At 39.6% G+C, this 22672-nt stretch overlaps 1 protein-coding gene across 1 annotated transcript; it reads left to right on the top strand.

The window, feature by feature from the left end:
- The first annotated feature begins 14125 nt into the window (after positions 1–14125).
- Positions 14126–20128, top strand: LOC124265020 (progranulin-like). Its single transcript, XM_046699803.1, has 9 exons — positions 14126–14254; positions 15092–15212; positions 15404–15543; positions 16485–16667; positions 17289–17396; positions 18357–18560; positions 19120–19188; positions 19254–19361; positions 19940–20128. The coding sequence occupies exons 1-9, from the start codon at positions 14126–14128 to the stop codon at positions 20126–20128; spliced, it is 1251 nt and encodes a 416-aa protein (XP_046555759.1).
- The last annotated feature ends 2544 nt before the right edge of the window (positions 20129–22672 follow it).

A 22672-nucleotide genomic window follows, 5' to 3' on the forward strand; every position in this document is an offset into this window, starting at 1 on the left:
TTTCTCGATTTCGCTGTACCACTTAAGCCAGGTTAAGGATCGAATCGATACATAGTCCGTCTATTACCATCGGTTAGGAGCATTAAGACATAACATGACGTTCTATTTCTCACCAACTCGTGTTATTCCGTGACACACCGAATAGCGACTCGTGCCCTTCTGGAAGGATTTCATATAGACGCATGAACAGCAGAACCATTCTTGACCAACTCGTGTTATTCCGTGACACACCGAATAGCGACTCGTGCCCTTCTGGAAGGATTTCATATTGACGCATGAACAGCAGAACCATTCTTGACCAACTCGTGTTATTCCGTGACACACCGAATAGCGACTCGTGCCCTTCTGGAAGGATTTCATATTGACGCATGAAAAGCAGAACCAGTCTTGACCAACTCGGGTTATTCCGGGACAAGCCGTTTTCTTGGAGGTTACGGAAAGGGGCGATTGGTGACGAATGACAATGATCATGAATGAGTTACGTCACTTGCATTGCTGTTCACTACTCATGCCCAGTGTGGCTTCCACAAACGCTTCAGACACAAAGATAATGGAAGCCAAAGATAGCGATAGGAAGTAGATATGAACAGAGCAGAGATCAAGGAAGTTTTGTTCAAAGTCAGCGAAGAGTCATAAAATCATCACACTGACAAACGATCACAGAACCAACAAATAGTGTGTGAGTGAGTTTAGATTATCAATATTCCAGCTTTATGGCAGCGGTCTGTAAATAATCGAGTCTAGTTCAGACAATCCAGTGATCAACAACATGAGCATCTATATAGACAACTGAGATACGATGACAAGTGTCAACCAAGTCAGCGAGCCAGACCACCCGATCCCGCTAGTCGCCTCATACAGCAAGTTACTGAAGATCAATTCTAATCCGGATCTTCACGGGTGAACCAACAATTAACAATTAAGTAGCTGAAGTTTTAGTTCAGCTTGAATGAACCGAAAGTGAATGACTGAATATGATTGTACTCCGTTATTAGTAATGTTCCAGCAATATCACGGAAGGGCACACATATTGTACCCTTGTTGGGAGTTGAAACAGGTCCTTTGCGTGACCAGTGAACGATGCTGCACCACAAGCTTATAGATGGGATGGACTTTACATTAGACTTCTGGCTAACAGATGATAGTTGGGCACATGGGCGGATCCAGAATTTTTGAAGGGGTGGGGGTGGGGAGTGTCAGGGGTTAAAAAAACCTGAACCCCTTGAATCCGCCAACGCAATATTTTTGTTTTCAATGTGGTCTTAAGTCATTTTCAAAAGGGGGGGGGGGGGGTCGAACCCCCTGAACCCCCTTGGATCCGCCACTGAGGCAGATATATTCTATGATTGCCCAGTGAAGATTTCTCAGTGTCAAATACTTGCCACAACAAGCGATAGCGCCAACTAAACTAAGATCAAGAGATTAATTGTGCAAGTGTACTTCTTCGTACCCCATCATCATTCAGTTTGTGTGGCAGAGACTGAGTCCTGTATCATCCGACTGTAGGATTGAGTGATAACTTGTTCCTAGTGACAGGGTAGTCGCTGTTTGGCTGAGGAGCAAGACAGCGACTCATATACCGGTAATTACTGTTTTCCTTTCTCTCATTGATGCAGATATTAAAATCGAGTGGTCAGGCTAGCTGACTTGGCTGAAACATGGCATCGTGCGTAACCCAATTACTTAGATAAATGTTCATGATTTTGATCATTGGATGAACATACTACCTCCATGTAGCTGGACTATTGTGGAGCGTGGCTCTAAACAACAAACCAACAAAATCTGAAATGTGCCGGTAAATTAAAACTCGCTATATCATATCAAAGTGTTAGTTTATTATTTCAGCACCAGAACAAACATAAGGTTCGATTTCAGGTACCAAAAGCTACTCGTATATGCATGTTTGCTGAATCTGTTTAAGTTCTAAAGTTGATATGCTTATTATGATTAATTTTGTATCAGTACAGAAAATGTTTTTTGGTATTGTATCATTGAATGGCCAGTGTTTCGATTCGTGCTTGCTGTGTAAAAATGCTATTAAGCTTGGGTTGTGATGATTTTGCCTTTAACTATAAATACGACACCATTTCTTTTGTTGCAATACTTGCATGATGTTCATACAACTAAATGATGTCTGCTAATTGGATGGGATGAGGTTGAAATGGATTTGTTGCAAGCACAATCTAACCTAGCTCGTGGTAGAGTACTGTTTTCAAGAATTTACCTTTCTCTGAGGCACCAATTAGTGGCTACAGTTAAAGTCTTTGAGTTCCCCTGCATAGACTTAGTTTTTCTGAAAAGTTGTTAATGCTATTTAAAGGCATTATATCACACCAGACTTCTCCAAAAATAAGGGCGGTGGGGTAGCCTAGTGGTTAAAGCGGTCGCTCGGCACGCCGAAGACCCGGGTTCGAATCCCCACTTGGGTACAATGTGTGAAGCCCATTTCTGGTGTCCCCCGCCGTGATACTGCTGGAATATTGCTAAAAGCGGCGTAAAACCAAACTCAGTCAGTCAATCAGTCCAAAAATAGGTAATGCATTACTCTCAATACTACTATCGGCCCTCAGGAAGCTATTATACACAGTACAACCAGAAATTATTGATATTTTTTTTTCACTCATTACTCACGTATTAAATGTGAAAATTAGCAGAATATAACTCCAGATTCAAAGACAGGTGAACAGTTAGTATTTTGTCAAGTCAACATGGGCAGCAATGCAGGCTTCAATGCGGCGGGGCATACTACTGATCAAAGAAGTTAGAAAGTCGCGGTCCCAATATCGGACCACCTCTTCTTTCATTTCAGCAATATTTGTCAGATTTTTCTTATTGACACTTTCCTTCATAAGTCCCCAAACATTTTCTATTGGATTTAGGTCAGGGCTATAGCTTGGCCAATCTAATAATGTCATATTTTGGGTCCGAAACCAGGCCTGTGAATGCTTTGAACGATGTTTTGGGTCGTTCTCCTGCTGGAAAATCCAAACATTTCCATAGAACACGTGAGCAGATGGAAGTAAATGTCCCTTGAGAATATCTGTGTACTGCTCACTGTTCATATCCCCTTCAAATACACAGAGGGGCGTTGCCCCTAACACAGAACAGATATGTCACCCCACACGTTAAATTTCGGACTGTACTTTGGGCGCTGATACAAAGGTTTTTCAGTTTGTTTGGTCCAGAATTTCAGTGTATTAGGAAACAGCCACACAGAACTTTCATCTGAGAAAATCACATTGTCCCTGTTAAAATTTCTATGCTGTAAGCACCAGTTCAACCTTCGCTGCTTTTGTTCAGGTTTCATGATCGGTGATGGACTTTTCTGCCAACCCATTGCATGCAGCTCAGTTCTAATTGTCTCCTTACAGACAGCCACAGTTCCTATATCAATCATATCCAGCCTTCTAAACTCCTTCGTTTGTTTTTAGAAACAAGAATACCAAGCCGCCTCCTGTCACCGACAGTCAATTTTCTGGGCCTACCTGCGCCTCCCTGGTGCTCAATGCCATATCAATTTGCAATATCACGATAAACAGTGGACGAAGGGATGCCTGTTCTACTTGAAATCACTTTAGCTGATCTGATGTCCTTGTTGTAATACTGTAAAATCAACTTCCTCTTCTCTAAATCATCCATACTGAGGATTACTGTCGTCTGCTACCAGGAAACAAAGGGGGATAACTCTTCAGAAACTAATGAAAAAGGATTAACTGAGTTGTCTCTCTTGAATGAAACAAAGCACTTGATAGCTGGTCAAGGTTGTTTATACTGGAAATCCAATTAAACATATTCCTAAAACTCTCAATAAATTCTGGTCATACTATACTGAGTCAAAAAAGAAACTTCACAAAATGTAATTTGAAAAATAATGAATAATTTTTCTCTGATGATACATCTATGTATCCGAAACGGGATCCCTATCGTTCGACTCTAGAAAAACGTTAGCAAAACCCACGCAAACCGATCCATTCGTCTTGCAAATGACGTTAGTGCCAAATCAGGTTTTGCACGTGCAGTCGATCACATGATCTTCGCATCGATGTTTTCTTCATATGCACGTGTTTGCATTGGCCTCAAGAATTGAAAAAACACACTTTTAAACCACACTTCTAACGGTACTTGAAATGCCACGATTGTCAAATGTGCAACGTGAACGTGCCGTTGGCATGTTGCATGCGGGGAAGATCAGTTTTTGACGTCGCAAGAGCAATGGGGTGCAGCCGTCGTACTGTGTATGACTTGCGAGGTCGTCTACAACAAACTGGCACCACTTCTGATCGCCCAAGGTCAGGTCGTCCACGTGTGACGTCACGCGAAGACCGTCGAATCGTCCTACGTCACCTACGTGACAGATTTCTGCCGGATGTTTAGAGGTCGACTGTCCTCACAGACCATTTGAAATCGGTTGCGGGCTGCCAATCTCCATTTTCGACGTCCGTATCGTGGGCCAGTATTGACGCCGTTTCATCAACTTCAACGTCTGCTGTGGGCCCAACGTCACCTCCGATGGCCCCAGAGAGACTGGAATCGAGTCGTCTTTAGTGATGAATCCAGGTTTACCCTCAGATTCGCGGACGGCAGGCATAGAGTCTGGAGACGACGTCGTGAACGGTATGCCCAATGTTGTGTACAGGAAGTCGACAGATTCGTGGGCGGAAGTTGCATGGTGTGGGGTGCTTTCTGTGGGAACAACCGTTCCCGACTTCTGGTCATCCGTGGAAAAGGTGTTTCCTTCCAAACGCTGGAATCAACGTCATGGACTGGCTTTCGAGGTCCCCTGACCTTAATAGAGCACGTTTGGGATGCACTTGGGGGAAGGCTTCGTGGTTTTAGGAACCAACCTCAGAATTTGCAGGAACTTGGCGCTGCCTTGCAAGAGCAATGGCGCAGAATCCCCAACCACGTATTCACAAGTATCAGACAGTCGATGAGGAGACGGTGTTTGGCAGTGGTGAATGCGCGGGGCGGCCATACACGATATTGAACTGCGCAATTTCGCATATTTATTCTTGTGACTTGACATTCTGTATACTCATGTTTTGGAACGGCGGTGTAGGCTCATGGAACTGATTATGGCACTGTCAGTGTATCGAGTACATCACACAGATATCAGCAATGAAATAATAACAATTTAACCATCCTACCATCTCTCGTTCTTTTATAGTGCCCTGAAGAAAGAATGTGAAGTTTCTTTTTTGACTCAGTATATAATTCACACACACACACACACACACACACACACACACACAATAAAATACGCATTTAGATTACAATACTAAATTTAAAAAGTTCAAATGAATTAATGTAAGGTTGCATTAAATCGACTCTCTCGACGTCTATCGGCCGAACACGTGTTCAAGGGAACCCCAAAGCGTTATGTCCCTTGGAGCGCGCTTAACGAATATCTGACGCACAGCTTGTGATCGAAACCAGTTGGGCATACACTGGCATCATAGCGTGCGACAGTTTTCGATGTACGGAGCAATTGTTTACATTCCATATATGGCAAGTGTTCTCTGTTGGGAAAATGTTCGCTTCCAAATTTCAACTGTCGATTTCAGGCAAGTGGTACGGGATAATCAGTCTTTTACTGCATCAACAGGAAGCTAAAGTGAGTGCATATGACCCAATATATATAATATTGTCGAAATATTGTCGAAAATGTGTGACATTGTGCCATTACATACTGTCGTAACTGGCGATTGGGCTTCAGTAAACCCTACCACAGTTACCTACTAATTATGGTCGTTCCATATTGTTCTGGGAGATGGTAGTTCTGGCGCTCCACTCGCTTGGTCCCCTGCCGGATGCTAAGTCGGAGAGGGAGGGGTCGGACGACCTGGGCTCCTAACTAGCCACATAACATTCATGTACTGGCACACATACATTCAAAGATAAACGCAACACCAAGTTTATACTCACATAGTTTTTACTCTGTCTCAGCCCAACTTCAACAACAGACAGGGCAGGTTCGTGTAAAGGACTGGCTTCAGAGGATGTTGAGCCGCGCACCACTCTACCCGCGCCAAACCTATCTTTTATATGGTTCGAGCCTGACCAGAGCTTGGTCTCATCTTTTAACTCATTGTTTTGTTTCGTTGATCCCCTATCCGACCTTGCCCTCGTGAATATTGAGAGAAGTACCGTTCGGTGACTCATCTCTTTCAATTGATTTGTTATTGTTCCAATATAAGATTAATCTGTTATGTATTTCACGACGAATGTGTTCTGTCTCTCTTCCACAGCCTACGGCTAAACGCCATCTATGGATACTTTCCGTCTCCATACCGTGCCTAACCGTTATGACTTATGAGCAAAACTGCAAATCTAAATACGAAATCTGATGTAATTCTCTCATGGTTTTAGGGATGCACATACTGCGTAAATATTATAATTGTACACTATAAGAAATTTAATTGTGAGTCAGATATCTAGTTGAAGTGAATTACTGAATCCAGTCACATGCAACAAATGAAAGATAACATAAACATATTGTCACAATGGGATGAAAATGAAATACATGTATATGTCTATCTTTATAAATTAATCTAATTATTTTGAGGTGCCAAATTGCTTTTTTGATAGCAACATGCATATTTTCATCTTGCTTGAAAGGTTTAGGTAAATGAGAACAACTGACGGAACGAATTGAAAGAACAACGGAAAAAATGAACAATTGTTTCCTATGATTGAAAAATATAACTATTTGCTGCACATAATGTGTCTATTAATTTATCTGCCGTGACATAGAAACGTCGGACAAAATTGGTTCATACTCAATTAACGATTAATGAATGGAGATTATATGTATTGTGCGTATCACAATACATGCTTATGAATCATTATTGTAATAACATACGAGATGATATTTAGGCCTACACACTAAGCTAGCACCACATGATGGTGTCAATGCAGTGATACCGGTCAATGGAAGGTATGACCTCTTTGGTATTTCAGAACTATGACTGCTATTCTTAATTTTGATTTGACCATTTGTAACTTGCAGCCAATACCGAAGAGCACTAATAGCTAATTAAGACTCATTAAACAGACGAAGAAAGGATATTCAGTGAATTACATGTCCAGTTAAGTTTTCTTTACAATGTTATTATCCTGGTTAGAATTGGTCTTCCAGCGGCTAAGGGGATCAGCAGGTCAGACTCTCTGACTTGATTGCCATCGTATCCCAATAGCTCATGATGTTAGTCACTGGATAGTCTGGTCCAGACGTGAATATTTACAGACTTGGCGTTAAACAACAAATAAAGAAATCCAAGGTTATTAAGTTTGCTATTAACATTTCCTAGTCTGAAGCACAGGTCTAGTTTGTGGTCATTTGTTTAACTCAGTAAAGTTTTAAAAATCCATTGAAGTCTGAAACATTTTTGGCACAAATCTTTCTTCGTCAGTATTTATTCATAATAATTACCTATAAATGAAATTTCCAAGGATTTATAACAAGGTATGAAATGTTATCTCAAAATGTAGAGAGAATTCTGAAATATAAATTGAATCTCATTGTATCAAATCAAAGTGTTAGTATTTTTATAGGACAGATAATGTAATTTATTATTTCCTCAGAAGAACACTTTGTTAATAATCGCGGTTCGATTTACGATTCCAAAGGAAATCTGGTTGCATATGCATGTTTGCAGAAGTTGTTTAAGTTCTAAACTTGATATGCTAATTACAATTAATTTCGTATCAATACAAAACAGTAACTGTTTTGGGGAGTATTGCATTCCATACCATATATACCTGTATCCCATTGCAAGCTAGTCTAAGGATCTGCTATTTGTATTTGGCTGGAGTAGTGATGATTTTTCCTTCCATGTTCTATCAAGGTGTATGAAGAAGAAACCATTTTTTTTACCTGTGAATGTAAAAGGTTGTTTAGAAGAGCAATATATAACTATGTTTTAGCAAAAGGGTCAGCACTATTCAACAAGTGAGGAAAACAAATATTTGTTTCAAATGATTTCTTCAGGTATTTTCCTGCAAATTGCAAGCTGAATAAAGCTAAATTATGCTGAGTTGCTAAGGATGACCGACTCTGGGCAGACTTCGTGAATGACTTCACCTGGTCTACGCCCTTAGCCTGCCACGTTTCAAATGAAGAGTATTACATTTGTCGAGCTCAAGTGTCATGCTAATATCTTTAAACAAGGACTCGACAAGGAGAACCTGTTCTTTCAATTGGTATCTTCTTTGACAAGGAGCTCGATGTCATCAATGTAAAGGAAATGAGTAAGCGGTGTTGGAATCTGTGCTGAGGAGGTCCGGGATGGTAACCCTCCTCTTCATTGAACAGAGAGCTCAAAGGATTTAAAGACAAACAAGAAAGTAAAGAACTAAAGGAGTCCCCCTGGAATATTCCCCGTCGGATTGGAATAGGTTCCGAAGTCTGAACTTGCCCTTGTGAGTACATCTCAAGTTGAGTCGACCAGCAACTCATTAATGACTTGAGTAAATCCAGTAGTCGTTCAGGGAGGTCAAAACAATGAAGAGACTTCACAATCTAGTCATGAGGGACCGAGTCATATGCATTTTTGCAGTCAATCCAGCACATGAAGAAGGTGCGGTAATATGTTTGAGCCTCTTCCAAAATCATTTTTTGTACAAGAAGTTGACCCTTGCATCCCCAACACCCCCTTCTCGCTCCCTTCTGCTCTCTATAAATTATATCATTGGAAGAGCAGTAAGATGACACGAGGTATGTCAAACACCCTGTGAAATAGGTTATATTGTGTATTCAAAAATCTGATTGGGCGGAGGTTTCGGGAATCAGTCTAGTCTCCTTTCTTGGGAAAGAATATTGTGCGACCTTTGCAGAACCATGAAGGAAATACTAGTAAGTTCATGTCATGCTATGTTTGTAAAATATCAGGAATTGTGTTTTGAAAAGCACGAATTTTGCCGAGGAATGCTATGACTTTATCAAGATGGTGGTGACCACTCACAGACCTGTCACTAGACCATATCACTTCACACAAGGGCGGTGGGGTAGCCCAGTGGTTACAGTGTTTCCTCGTCACACGAAAACCGGGTTTCGATTCTCCACATGGGTACAGTGCATGAAGCCAATTTCTGGTGTCCAACTCCCCTGCAATTGCTGGAATATTGCTAAAAGCGGCGTGAAAGTTAACTCACTCACTTCACAAAACATAAATGTGAACAAACAAGTAAAGATCTGTGATGATTTTAAATGCTCATGCTATGGAACTGCGTAAATACTATGGTATATTATGAGATATTATCTGAGCCTGATATATCTAGTACACTAGCACTGTAACTGAATTACAGAGACCAGTCGCATGTAACAAATATAAGATAACATAAACATATTGTCATGATGAAATGTAAATGAAATATATGTCTATCTTAATATATTAGCCTCATTTTTTTGAGGTGTCAAATTGCTTTTTTGGAAAACAACATCCATATCTTCATCTTGCTTGGATAGTTTAGGTAAATGAGAACAACTGACGGAACGACTTGAAATAACAATGGAAAAATGAACAATGGTTTCCTATGATTAAAAAATGTAACTATTTGCTGCACATAATGTGTCTATTCGTTTATCTGCCGTGATATAGAAACATCCGACAAAATTGGTTCATACCCAATTAACGATTAATGAATGGAGATTATATATATTGTGCGTATCACAATACATGCTTATGAATCATTATTGTAATAACATACGAGATGATGAAAGAAACATCCAACAAAATTGGTTCATACCCAATTAACGATTAATGAATGGAAATAATATCTATATTGTGCGTATCATTATACATGTTTATGAATCATTATTATAATAACAAACGAGATGATATTTAGGCCTACACACTTAACTAGCACCACTTGTTGGTGGCGATGCAGTGATACCAGTCATTTGAAGATAAGACCTGTTTGGCATTTCAGAACTGTAACTATTATTTTTTATTTCGATGAAAGCAATTAAAACTTTCAGCAAATGAAAAGTGCTAATAGCTGATTAAGACTCATTAAACAGATAAAGTAATTATATTCACGTTCATTAAATGAAACAGCGAGTAAACTAAAATTCTTCATGACAGTTGGGGTAAGGTCTGGCTAAAATGATCGATACTCGGAAAATCGTCGACAGAAAACAAATTATCAATGATTATCGGAAAATCGTATTATCGATAATATCATGCATTAAATTTTGTGGTAGAATAAGTTCTATTTTTCTCATACAATATATCGGTACACATTTAGGATTTTCTTCATGGTGTGCTTTTAAATTATGTTTAGGACACTGTTTCGTTAATAATACATGTCACAACTCACCAGTGAGTCCGCTTTAGCAATATTCCAGCAATATTACGCCGCTTTTAGCAATATTCCAGCAATATCACGGAAGGGGACACCAGAAATGTGCTTCACACATTGTACCCATGTGGCATTAATGCTAGGCGTCATTAACAAAGGGTCAAATGATATATAGCACATGTAAAGAAGACTTTCTCAGAAATAATAGAACTAAGAGTGTTGACAAAAGAGACACACCGTGACACACAGACAAAAAATTCAAACAGCACTAGCAAACATCAGTTGTATAGACCAACCCCTCAAAAATGAAAATGACAAACATCTGTTTTCCATACTGTTAAGAAAGTTTGTAAAGCATTCATTTGTATATGTTTCAAACAAAAACGAAGATTTTACTACTTTTAAGAAAAGTGTTACCAACAGTTTGACCTTTCATTCTTTTAGACGTTTTTGCTCAAGGTTACGTCTCCGATAGCCGGAGTCCCATACTTATGTGAAGTAAAGCCATCTTCAGGAATGTCCCTGATGTCCATTAAGCATTAATAGTTTACGCCAATCAGCAAATTACTAATGGTAGTCCAAATTACTAATGGTAATCCAAATTACTAATGGTAATCCAAATTACTAATGGTAATCCAAGTTACTAATGGTAATCCATTTTACTTATGGTAATAAAAATTACTAATGGTAATCCAAGTTACTAATGGTAATCCATTTTACTAATGGTAATCCAAGTTACTAATGGTAATCCATTTTACTAATGGTAATCCAAGTTACTAATGGTAATCCAAATTACTAATGGTAATCCAAGTTACTAATGGTAATCCATTTTACTAATGGTAATCCAAATTACTAATGGTAATCCAAATTACTAATGGTAATCCAAGTTACTAATGGTAATCCATTTTACTAATGGTAATCAAAATTACTAATGGTAATCCAAGTTACTAATGGTAATCCATTTTACTAATGGTAATCCAAGTTACTAATGGTAATCAAAATTACTAATGGTAATCCAAGTTACTAATGGTAATCCATTTTACTAATGGTAATCCATTTTACTTATGGTAATAAAAATTACTAATGGTAATCCAAGTTACTAATGGTAATCCATTTTACTAATGGTAATCCAAGTTACTAATGGTAATCCATTTTACTAATGGTAATCCAAGTTACTAATGGTAATCCAAATTACTAATGGTAATCCAAGTTACTAATGGTAATCCATTTTACTAATGGTAATAAAAATTACTAATGGTAATCCAAGTTACTAATGGTAATCCATTTTACTAATGGTAATCCAAGTTACTAATGGTAATCCAAATTACTAATGGTATTCCAAGTTACTAATGGTAATCCACGTTACTAATGGTAATCCAAATTACTAATGGTAATCCAAATTACAAATGGTAATCCAAGTTACTAATGGTAATCCATTTTACTAATGGTAATAAAAATTACTAATGATAATCCAAGTTACTAATGGTAATCCATTTTACTAATGGTAATCCAAGTTACTAATGGTAATCAAAATTACTAATGGTAATCCAAGTTACTAATGGTAATCCATTTTACTAATGGTAATCCATTTTACTAATGGTAATAAAAATTACTAATGGTAATCCAAGTTACTAATGGTAATCCATTTTACTAATAGTAATCCAAGTTACTAATGATAATCCAAATTACTAATGGTAATCCAAGTTACTAATGGTAATCCATTTTATTAATGGTAATCCAAGTTACTAATGGTAATCCACGTTACTAATGGTATCCAAATTACTAATGGTAATCCAAGTTACTAATGGTAATCCATTTTACTAATGGTAATCAAAATTACTAATGGTAATCCAAGTTACTAATGGTAATCCATTTTACTAATGGTAATCCAAGTTACTAATGGTAATCAAAATTACTAATGGTAATCCATTTTACTAATGATAATCCAAGTTACTAATGGTAATCCAAGTTACTAATGGTAATCCATTTTACTAATGGTAATCCAAGTTACTAATGGTAATCCACGTTACTATGGTAATCCAAATTACTAATGGTAATCCAAGTTACTAATGGTAATCAATTTTACTAATGGTAATCAAAATTACTAATGGTAATCCAAGTTACTAATGGTAATCCACGCTACTAATGGTAATCCAAATTACTAATGGTAATCCAAGTTACTAATGGTAATCCAAATTACTAATGGTAATCCAAGTTACTAATGGTAATCCAAATTACTAATGGTAATCCAAGTTACTAATGGTAATCCAAATTACTAATGGTAATCCAAATTACTAATGATAATTCAACTGCCATGGCAGAACTGATCTCAATATTGGGCTTGGACTGAATGCAATTTTTCCAAAGGTACCAAACGGCACCAAACAGATAGATTAGGTGTGCATTTATGAAAATAAGTGTGCTCATAGCTTTTGATGATCCGGTTAACTTAAAACATCACAACAATTATGTTCTTTTTAATTCATTGTTTGATTAATAATCACGTTAACCCGTAAACACTGATAAGACTGCAAGAATGACCCTTTGTCACAACATAGCTCACAAAAATCTAATATCTACAACCCCAGAGTTACTATAAATATCAGCTATGGACTGACATCAAAACAAACGTTTAATGGATATCTCTGTCACTGTTTTTCCATATTAATGCCCAAATTTCAGCAGTATTTTAAGTGATATCCACCTCTCTTTTCGGTAAGGCAACAAAATAGCTATATTCGTTATAGCGAACTCGAAGGGACCAGTATATATATTTTTGGTGTCTTATAACCATGGTTCATAATACTCGTTTCAATTATATAATACAAGGGATTTTGACATGTGACTTGAAATAGGTTGTCATTGATCTTCCACCGGGGTTAAGTGATCATTTGTGGAATAACTATGCTCATGTGATCTCACGGTCTCAATACAACAATGGATCTATAAACATGTACTGATGGAAACAAAAAAGGGAACACGTGAAAACAGATGTGTTCCTGTATTATTTTCCAGGTATCTTTGCAAGCTTTGTATTGAACTGTGGGAAGAACACCGAACACAGGAACATCGTGATGAAGTTTGTTTCCTCTAGTATACCATGAATGGTCTCAGATTATACACAGTTTGACCTTGATGACACAGTAAGAGCTGGCTGTTCTTAGGGAACCACGATCATTAACTAAATAATGATTAATTATTGATAAATAACTAATGAGTAAGTATTGATAATTCTTTCCACAATATTCAATCTGTTTAGCCAGCCCTAGATACAGCAATGCATTGGGGGTTTTTCAGATGATACTACAGTTGGCGTTGGTGTGTTGTGCTATACCCTGCATAGCAGCCGGTAATACGCTGTTCTTTCAACCACATGCAGCACCGTCATTCAGAAGCTTCACTTGTCCAGACCAAAGCCAGTGCCGAGGTGGAAACACTTGCTGTCAGACTACACAAAACCAGTTTGGATGTTGCCCCTACAAAAATGTAAGCACGTTCCCAGATTTACTTTGACCTCAGAGGCAGATATTTAACCCACAAAGTCTTTTGCCAGCATAAGCTGTTCATTCTTCTCGAACACATCTACAGCTTATCAACATGTCCCACTGTTAAAGGAATGACCACATCACATTGGAGACGACAGGCATCGTGGAGACGACTCACTTCGGTCTACAGATATGTGTTGACGTGTTTCATGGTGCCCAATGTTTATGTGTTGTCTGGTAGGCTGTATGCTGTCCTGACCACGCCCACTGTTGTCCAGGGGTAATACCTGTGATATGGCCACTAAATCGTGTCAGAAGGGGGCGTGGTCACAGCATGGATGGAGAAGACATCAGCCATTACAAAGGTCATTGGTGACATCCAGTGTGATGCCACACATGAGTGTGTGGACAGGGACCCCTGCTGTATGATGGCCAACCACCAGTGGGGATGCTGTCCTATGCCTCAGGTGAGACTCGGTCTCTAGCATGTGGTGTGTTGGCAACACCTGTGTGAACCTCTGGCCAGACAGAAGCATATGTGATATATGATGGCCAATCTCTTAGAGATTGTTCTCTCACACTGATATTAGTCTGATGTTTGTGGAAATTGGATCTTGTAATAAATTCATCCTCAGCTCCCTGCTTTCATTTGATTATTGTCAGAACCTCGTGCCACATTATCTCAACTGTTATGTTAAATTTAGGGAACACTGTCCAATACACACAATCCATACCAGCCACGACGTATTGCCATTGGCTTGAAAACTACTAATGCAATATAGAGCATTATTCATTTCAAATCAGTCATCTTGTTTCAAAGTAACTGGGGGGCGGTGGGGTAGCCTAGTGGTTAAAGCGGTCGCTCGTCACGCCGAAGGCCCGGGTTCGATTCCCCACATGGGTACAATGTGTAAAACCCATTTCTGGTGTCCCCCGCCGTGATATTGCTTTAACAGTCACAGTGAATCCCGTTAGGTGGCTGACCCACTGCCTATTCCGTCGGACTGACTCATGATCTGAAGGGCCCTCCCAAACGTCTCCTCCCCTTGGGGCATCAATGCAGCATGAGCCAAGATAAGTGTAAAATATCAATTTTATCATAACATTTTGTGGTTCAAATACATTGTACTAGAAATCTAGAAATCGGCTCATTCAATATAGAGTTGAATAGTATAGACTTGTCTCTGTTGTATTTTGTTGGTTGAAAGGGGACTCGCAAACATTTGTCACGGCAAATTATTAACAGAAACGCTGGAATATTTCTAAAATCTGTGTAAAAATTAACTCACTTGTTTTGTTTCCAGGCTGTGTGTTGCCCAGATAAAGTCCACTGCTGCCCTTCTGGAACTACCTGTGACTCATCACCTGGCAAGTGTAACAGACAGGATGGAATCATACTTCCCTGGATGCAGAGGTCATCCTCAAGTCAGTCGTCAGGAAGGAAAGTAATAACTGACCCTGGCACAGACAATGACACTATGAGACACAAGACCATAATGCATGTCGAGGTAATACTGTGCTCCCTGTGAAAATGGCTCAACTGTTTTTCTTATAAATACTGCCATAACTTCTTTTCTCAGCATGTGGAAATTCCACTTGAGGACCCTTTGGTTCAGATTCTCTGTTAACTGCATATTTTGTTCTACCGGAGACAGAAGCGTCGGTGGTGTGCCCTGGATATGATTCAGAGTGTCCATCTGGCTCCACCTGTTGTCGGCTGGCGTCAGGAAGCTGGGGTTGCTGCCCATTGCCAGAGGTAGCATTCATTCTTCATTTCACAACATATCCTTAAGACTTAGAACTGTTGTTGGAGTTAGGGTAGTCATGGTTAAAACGTTGGTTTCTCACACCAAAGACTCAGGTTCAATTCTCCAGATGACGTCAATAGGTGCAGTCCATTTTATTTTGTCCCCCACTGGAATACTGTTTAAAGTGGCATTACATCACACTCACTCACTCACTCCAACTTTTGAAAATTAGATGATCTCTACCTGTTAAAAAGCAGCATTAAGCCATATCACTCACAAAATTCATACAGGCAAAGGTTGAGCAAAATGTATCCCCATCTCGGCAATCATCTTTACAGTAATAGTTTATCGCTTGGCTAAACAATGAAGTGTGTTTGCATTTGTTTACATGAAATTTTGCATTTGTTTACATGAAATGAATAAAGACTCGGACTCTCCCACTGATAGACTGCTGTTTCCTGGGTGGGATAAATTGATCGTGTTGGACTGTGACACGATTTCATTGATTTCATATTGTTGTCTATACACTATATCCATTAATAAGTAAATATTGTGCTCCAGTGGCATCAGTATGGGTTTTGTTTTTCATTTTTTTTGTAGACATTGAAAAACATTTATTTGTAGGATAACTTAACAAAGTGTGAAAATCATGGTTACAATTGGTTTCAGCAACCCATGCTAATTGTTAGAAGCACTAACCATTTTTTTTTTTCGCTCGCTTGATGTATGTCATTATAACCACATTGTGTATGTCAGTGCTCATGCTGTCAATCACTGGATTGCCTGATCCAAACTCGATTATATGCAGACTGAGGACAAATAGTCTGGACATATCTTAGTGCAGTGTAAACTACCAACAGACAACCAAAGAACCTTTAAACTGTACCCAAAATACTTAATGTTCATGATATGAATACAGTTTCACTGTTTAACACATGTATACCCACAGGCTGTGTGCTGCTCTGACAATGTCCACTGCTGTCCATCTGGGATGATCTGTGACGTCAGTCTAGGCGCCTGCATCTATGATGGCATCAGCATTACTTGGGAATACAAAAGGCCAGCTCGGGCCAGGAAGACACAGCACAGTGGTGGACAAGCCAAGCATCCTAGCCCAGACAAGAGTATCAAGGTCCAGAAAGAAACCAAACTCTTGACAATGTGATGCGTCTAGACAAAAGACCAGTTGTCTTGACAATAGCTCATGTTTCTCTTACCCATAAAGATCCGATGAGTTAGAATTGGTTCTTCAGCAACCCACTCTTGTCATAAGAGGCGGCTAAAGGGATCGGGTGGTTAGACTCGCTGACTTTCCATACAGGTGTCATCATATCCCAGTTGCATAGATGGATGCTCATGCTGCTGATCACTGGATTGTCTGGTCTAGACTGGACTATTTACAGACCACCGCCATAGAGCTGGAATATTGCTGAGTGCGGCGTTTAGCAAGCAAGCAACCAATCATGTTGCTCATGTTGTTGTATTCATGTTTTCCTGTCTACAGGGGAGATAAGTCATTTCAGCATCCAGGAGATAAGATTCTCTGTTGCTCATGTTTTCTTTTGCACATGATTTGAGTGCCGTTTGAGCATCATGGGGGTGAGATTCTTTGCTACACATTTTCTTTCCTACAGGAGGTGAGAGAGTCGTCAGAGCATGTGGTGGATGAGATTCTCAATTACATGTTTTCTTTTCTACAGGAGGTGGGAATTCCAGTTGAGATTCTCTGTTACCTGCATATTTTGTTCTACAGGAGATAGAAGCGTCGGTGGTGTGCCCTGGAGATGATTCAGAGTGTCCATCAGGCTCCACCTGTTGTCGGCTGGCGTCAGGAAGCTGTGGTTGCTGCCCATTGCCAGAGGTAGCATTCATTCTTCATTTCACAACATATCCTAAAGACTTAGAACTGTTGTTGGAGTTAGGGTAACCATGGTTAAAACGTTGGTTTCTCACACCAAAGACTCAGGTTCAATTCTCCAGATGACTCCAATAGGTGCAGTCCATTTTATTTTGTCCCCCACTGGAATACTGTTTAAAGTGGCATTACATCACACTCACTCACTCACTCACTCACTTCAACTTTTGAAATGTAGATGATCTCTACCTGTTAAAAGCAGCATTAAGTCATACTCACTCACAAAATTCATATAGGCAAAGGTTGAGCAAAAAATGTATCCCCATCACGGCAATCATTTTTACAGTAATTGTTGATTGCTTGGCTACACAATGAAGTGTGTTTGCATTTGTTTACATGAAATTTTGCATTTGTTTACATGAAATGAATAAAGACTCGGACTCTCCCACTGATAGACTGCTGTTTCCTGGTTGTGTGATAAATTGATCGTGTTGGACTGTGACACGATTTCATTGATTTCATATTGTTGTCTATATTCTTTTATATCCATTAATAAGTAAATATGTGACGAAGTCCAGTGTGCTCAAGTATGGGTATTTGTTTTCATTTTGTAGACATTGAAAAGTACATTTATTTGTAGGTTATAACTTAAAAAAGTGTGAAAATCCTGGTCACAATTGGTTTCAGCAACCCTTGCTTATTGTTAGAAGCACTGACCATTTTCAGGCTCTCTCGCTTGATGTATGTCATTATATCCACATTGTGTATGTCAGTGCTCATGATGTCAATCACTGGATTGCCTGATCCAAACATGATTTTACTCAGACTGAGGTCAAATAGTCTGGACATATCTTAGTGCAGTGTAAACCACCAACAGACAACCAAAGAACCTTTAAACTGTACCAAAAATACTTAATGTTCATGTTATGAATACATGTGCACTGTTTAACACATGTATACCCACAGGCTGTGTGCTGCTCTGACAATGTCCACTGCTGTCCATCTGGGATGACCTGTGACGTCAGTCTAGGCGCCTGCATCTATGACGGCATCAGCATTACTTGGGAATACAAAAGGCCAGCTCGGGCCAGGAAGACACAGCACAGTGGTGGACAAGCCAAGCATCCTAGCCCAGACAACAGTATCAAGGTCCAGAAACCTCTTGACAATGTGATGTGTGTTGACAAAACGTCCATTTGTCCTGACAACAGCTAATGTTGCTCTTACCCATGAAGATCCCAGTTAGAATTGGTCTTCAGCAACCCACTCTTGTCATAAGTGGCGGCTAAAGGGATCGGGTGGTTAGGCTCGCTGACTTTCCTTACAGGTGTCATCATATCCCAGTTGCATAGATGGATGCTCATGCTCTTGATCACTGGATTGTCTGGTCCAGACTCGACTATTTATAGACCACCGCCATAGAGCTGGAATATTGCTGAGTGTGGCTTTTAAGGAAGCAAGCAACCAAGCCAATCATGTTGTTGTATTCATGTTTTCCTGTCTACATGCAAGCTTGTCATTTCAGCTCCAGGAATCTACAGTTTGGTTTAAAGTCGCTTTCAGCATCCAGCAATATCAGGAGAGAAGATTCTCTTTGTACTCATGTGGGGATTTTTCTTTTGACGACATGATTTGAGAACCGTTTGAGCATCATGGATTCGCTATTACTGATGTCTACTTTTGCACATGATTTGAGCCGTTTACACATGAGATTCTTTTTTTCCTACAGGAGGTGAAAGAGTCGTCAGAGCATGTGGTGAATGAGATTCTTAATTACATGTTTTCTTTTCTACAGGAGGTGGGAATTCCAGTTGAGTGCCTTTTGGTTGAGATTCTCTGTTAACAGCATATTTTGTTCTACAGGAGATAGAAGCGTCGGTGGTGTGTCCAGGGGATGAGTCAGAGTGTCCATCAGGAAACACCTGTTGTCGGCTGGCGTCAGGAAGCTGGGGTTGCTGCCCATTGCCAGAGGTAGCATTCATTCTTCATTTCACAACATATCCTAAAGACTTAGAACTGTTGTTGGAGTTAGGGTAACCATGGTTAAAACGTTGGTTTCTCACACCAAACACTCAGGTTCAATTCTCCAGATGACTCCAATAGGTGCAGTCCATTTTATTTTGTCCCCCACTGGAATACTGTTTGAAGTGGCATTACATCTCACTCACTCACTCTCAGTCCAACTTTTGAAATTTAGATGATCTCTACCTGTTAAAAGTAAAATTAAGTCTCCAACTAAATCACAAAATTTCCACAGGTAAAAGTTACACAAAAATGTATCCCTATCTCGGCATCATTTTGTACAGTAATTGTTTATCACTTGGTTGAAAAAAGAGTGTTTTTGCATTTATTTACATGAAATGAAATACTCAGACATGCCTACTGATGGACTGCTGTTCCAATCCTGATTATAAACAGGCTGAGGTCAAATAGTCTGAACATACCTTAGTGCAGTAAAAACCAACAACAGACAACCAAACAACCTTTAAACTGTCCCAGAAATCTTAATGTTTATGTTATGAATACATTTTACACCCGTATGCCCACAGGCTGTGTGCTGCTCTGACAATGTCCACTGCTGTCCATCTTGGATGATCTGTGACGTCAGTCTGGGCGCCTGCATCTATGACGGCAACAGGATGTCTTGGGAATACAAAAGGCCAGCTCGGGCCAGGAAGACACAGCACATTGGTGGACAAGCCAAGCATCCTAGTCCAGACAACAATATCAAGGTCTAGAAAGACACCAGACAAAAAGTCCAGCCCAGTCTTCAACAACCCATGCTTGTCGTAAGAGACAAGTAACGGGATTGGTGGTCAGGCTCGTTGACTTGTTTGACACGTGTCATCGTATCTCATTTGCGTAGATCGATGTTCATGCTGTTGATCATTATATTGTCTGGACCAGACTCGATTATTTACAGATTTACCTTAATACACATGTATTTATTTGACATGTCTCTGTTTACACCTTGCAATGATCAACGAAATGGTCAATGATAAATAACATATAACCGCCACAGATCCATGAACTACTTTGGAAATCCCCCCAGACACGTGGTGGCCAATTTGAAGTACTGTGTATCATGTAAATATATTACTACGCGCTGTCAATGTCACTGACGTGCGAGAACAACATCTATTGCTGGTATTGTTTGAATGTTTTGGATGAAATCCAACAGAAGATGCATCATCTCGTGTAATCTCTCCTTTCGAAATACTATTATAAATGCCAGTCTTGGAAGTAGTATGAAGTGAGATCTCCATGAAGCACAGAACGTCATTAAACACCTTCCATGGGTGTGTCACATGACAGTATTGCAAACATTATGTTACATGAACCAGTTCACCGTCCTTATTATGGGCTTTGTGAAATATTGATAAAAATCTGGGGTGCTCAGATGTTTTCTTGCAATTATACTAGGTAGTTTTGATCAAATAGAAGCGAAAAAAACACTTTCCACATAAGAAATCTCAGCCCAAATCAGAGTCGATTGTACAATTGTGACTATATCTTGAGCAGATATTTGTTTCAGCAGTAGTACAGGTGTATGGTGCTGTTTGTAAACAATTCGGGTCTGAACCAGACAATCCAGTGATTGTCATCATGCGATACGATGACAAAGCACGTATTTATGAATCAGTATGAAATAGTGATGATACCATGTGTTCGTGAGAAACCTCAGCTACACTATTCTGGAGTTTATCTTTCCATTCAATAGCACCGATAGTTCCAGAATATATTTCTTAAACCTATAACTGTTACCATTTTTTGAAAACTGAAAATATATCAATATATATAATGAATTGGATGCATATTTGGCTATTTGGATTGAATATCTGTTACTGTTATTTTGTTGTGAACAAATCTATTGTTAAAATATATATTTCCACTGTTCTTCGTTTCTTTTGTTGTTCTGTCTTATGGTTGTTGCAAAATTAAATAGGTGAAACAAAAAATATAATTCCTTTATATAGTGCCTAGTATCCATCTGACCAGTTCACTGGACGCTGTAATCAGAATCTGATCATTATTGACCCCGATAACCCAAGCTGCCTGTGAGGCGCTAGAAGGTTATAGTCATAGAACTTATCTCATCGGTACCCATTTTCTGCTGGGTGAACAGAGGCAATTTGGAACAGACTCACTTGCCTAAGGTGATACCACATGTGTCAAATGTGTTTCGTTGTGTGGCAGGACTGAAGTCCTAGAAACTCTCAGGAGTCAAGCTGCCAAACACGGTCACCCATCCAAGTACTCTCCGCGCTCAACGTAGCTTAAATTCAACTGATTTGTGACCTGAGCTCTACGCACAGGACCGCACACCACCATATATCATGATACTGCCATTGTTTCTACAGGTCTATGGTAATTAAATTGGCATTTGTTCCTGTTGTCTGTTACAAGTGCAGATATTTGATAATAGTAATGAATTCTGACAAGGTGGTGCGCTAATATATGACATTAGCAACACTTATGTCCGGCATTAAATGACATTAGCTACATAGATAGCGATAGGAAATAATCAAGGTGGATTGCCACCATGCCGTTTTCTGTTGCAGGAGGTACGAACAGAGTAGAAAAACACTGATGTCGTCAAGGAAGTTTTCTTCACAGTGAGTGAAGCGTCATAAAATCTTCTTGGTGACAAACGATCACAGGACAAACAATTAAGTCGCTGAAGTTTTAGTTCTGCTCGACTGAACCGAAAGTGAGTGACTGGATATGATGTTAGGCCGTTAATAGCAATGTTCCAGCAATATCACGGCAGGGCACACATATTGTACCGTTGTTGGGAGTCGAACTAGGCCCTGTGCCTGAACAGTGCTACACCACCATCTTATAGATGGGATGGACTAGATAAATATATGACGTAGACTTCTGGCCAACAGATGCTAGTTAGGCAGAAATATCCTATGTTTGCCCAGAGAAGATTTCTCAGTGCCAAATACTTGCCACAAAAAATGATGAAGCCAACTAAACTAAGGTCAACAGGCTAATTGTGTCACGTTCTTGTAGCTGGGAGTGGAGTCATCCCATAGAGTGAGTGAGTTGGGTTTTACACCGCTTTTAGCAATATTCCAGCAATATCACGGCAGAGGACACCAGAAATGGGCTTCACACATTGTACCCATGTGGGCGTGACGAGCGAACGCTTTAACCACTAGGCTACCCCACCGCCCCATATCCCATAGAGAACATCCGGACCTTGTCAGCTTTCATGTGGACAAGGCATCCGACTTCCGATCATCAGGTCCGTGGTTGGAATGGCCGCTGCAGTA

Source organism: Haliotis rubra, unplaced genomic scaffold, assembly GCF_003918875.1.
Source record: "Haliotis rubra isolate DU_JTF1 unplaced genomic scaffold, ASM391887v1 Scf957, whole genome shotgun sequence".
Classification (NCBI taxonomy): Eukaryota; Metazoa; Mollusca; class Gastropoda; order Lepetellida; family Haliotidae; genus Haliotis; species Haliotis rubra.

Coding starts and splice junctions, on each gene's coding strand:
- LOC124265020 (XM_046699803.1), top strand. CDS start 14,126: ATGGAGAAGACATCAGCCATTACAAAGGTCATTGGTGACATCCAGTGT. Junction 19,189..19,253: donor TGTTTTCTTTTCTACAGGAG/GTGGGAATTCCA, acceptor TTTGTTCTACAG/GAGATAGAAGCGTCGGTGGT. Junction 19,362..19,939: donor GTTGCTGCCCATTGCCAGAG/GTAGCATTCATT, acceptor GTATGCCCACAG/GCTGTGTGCTGCTCTGACAA.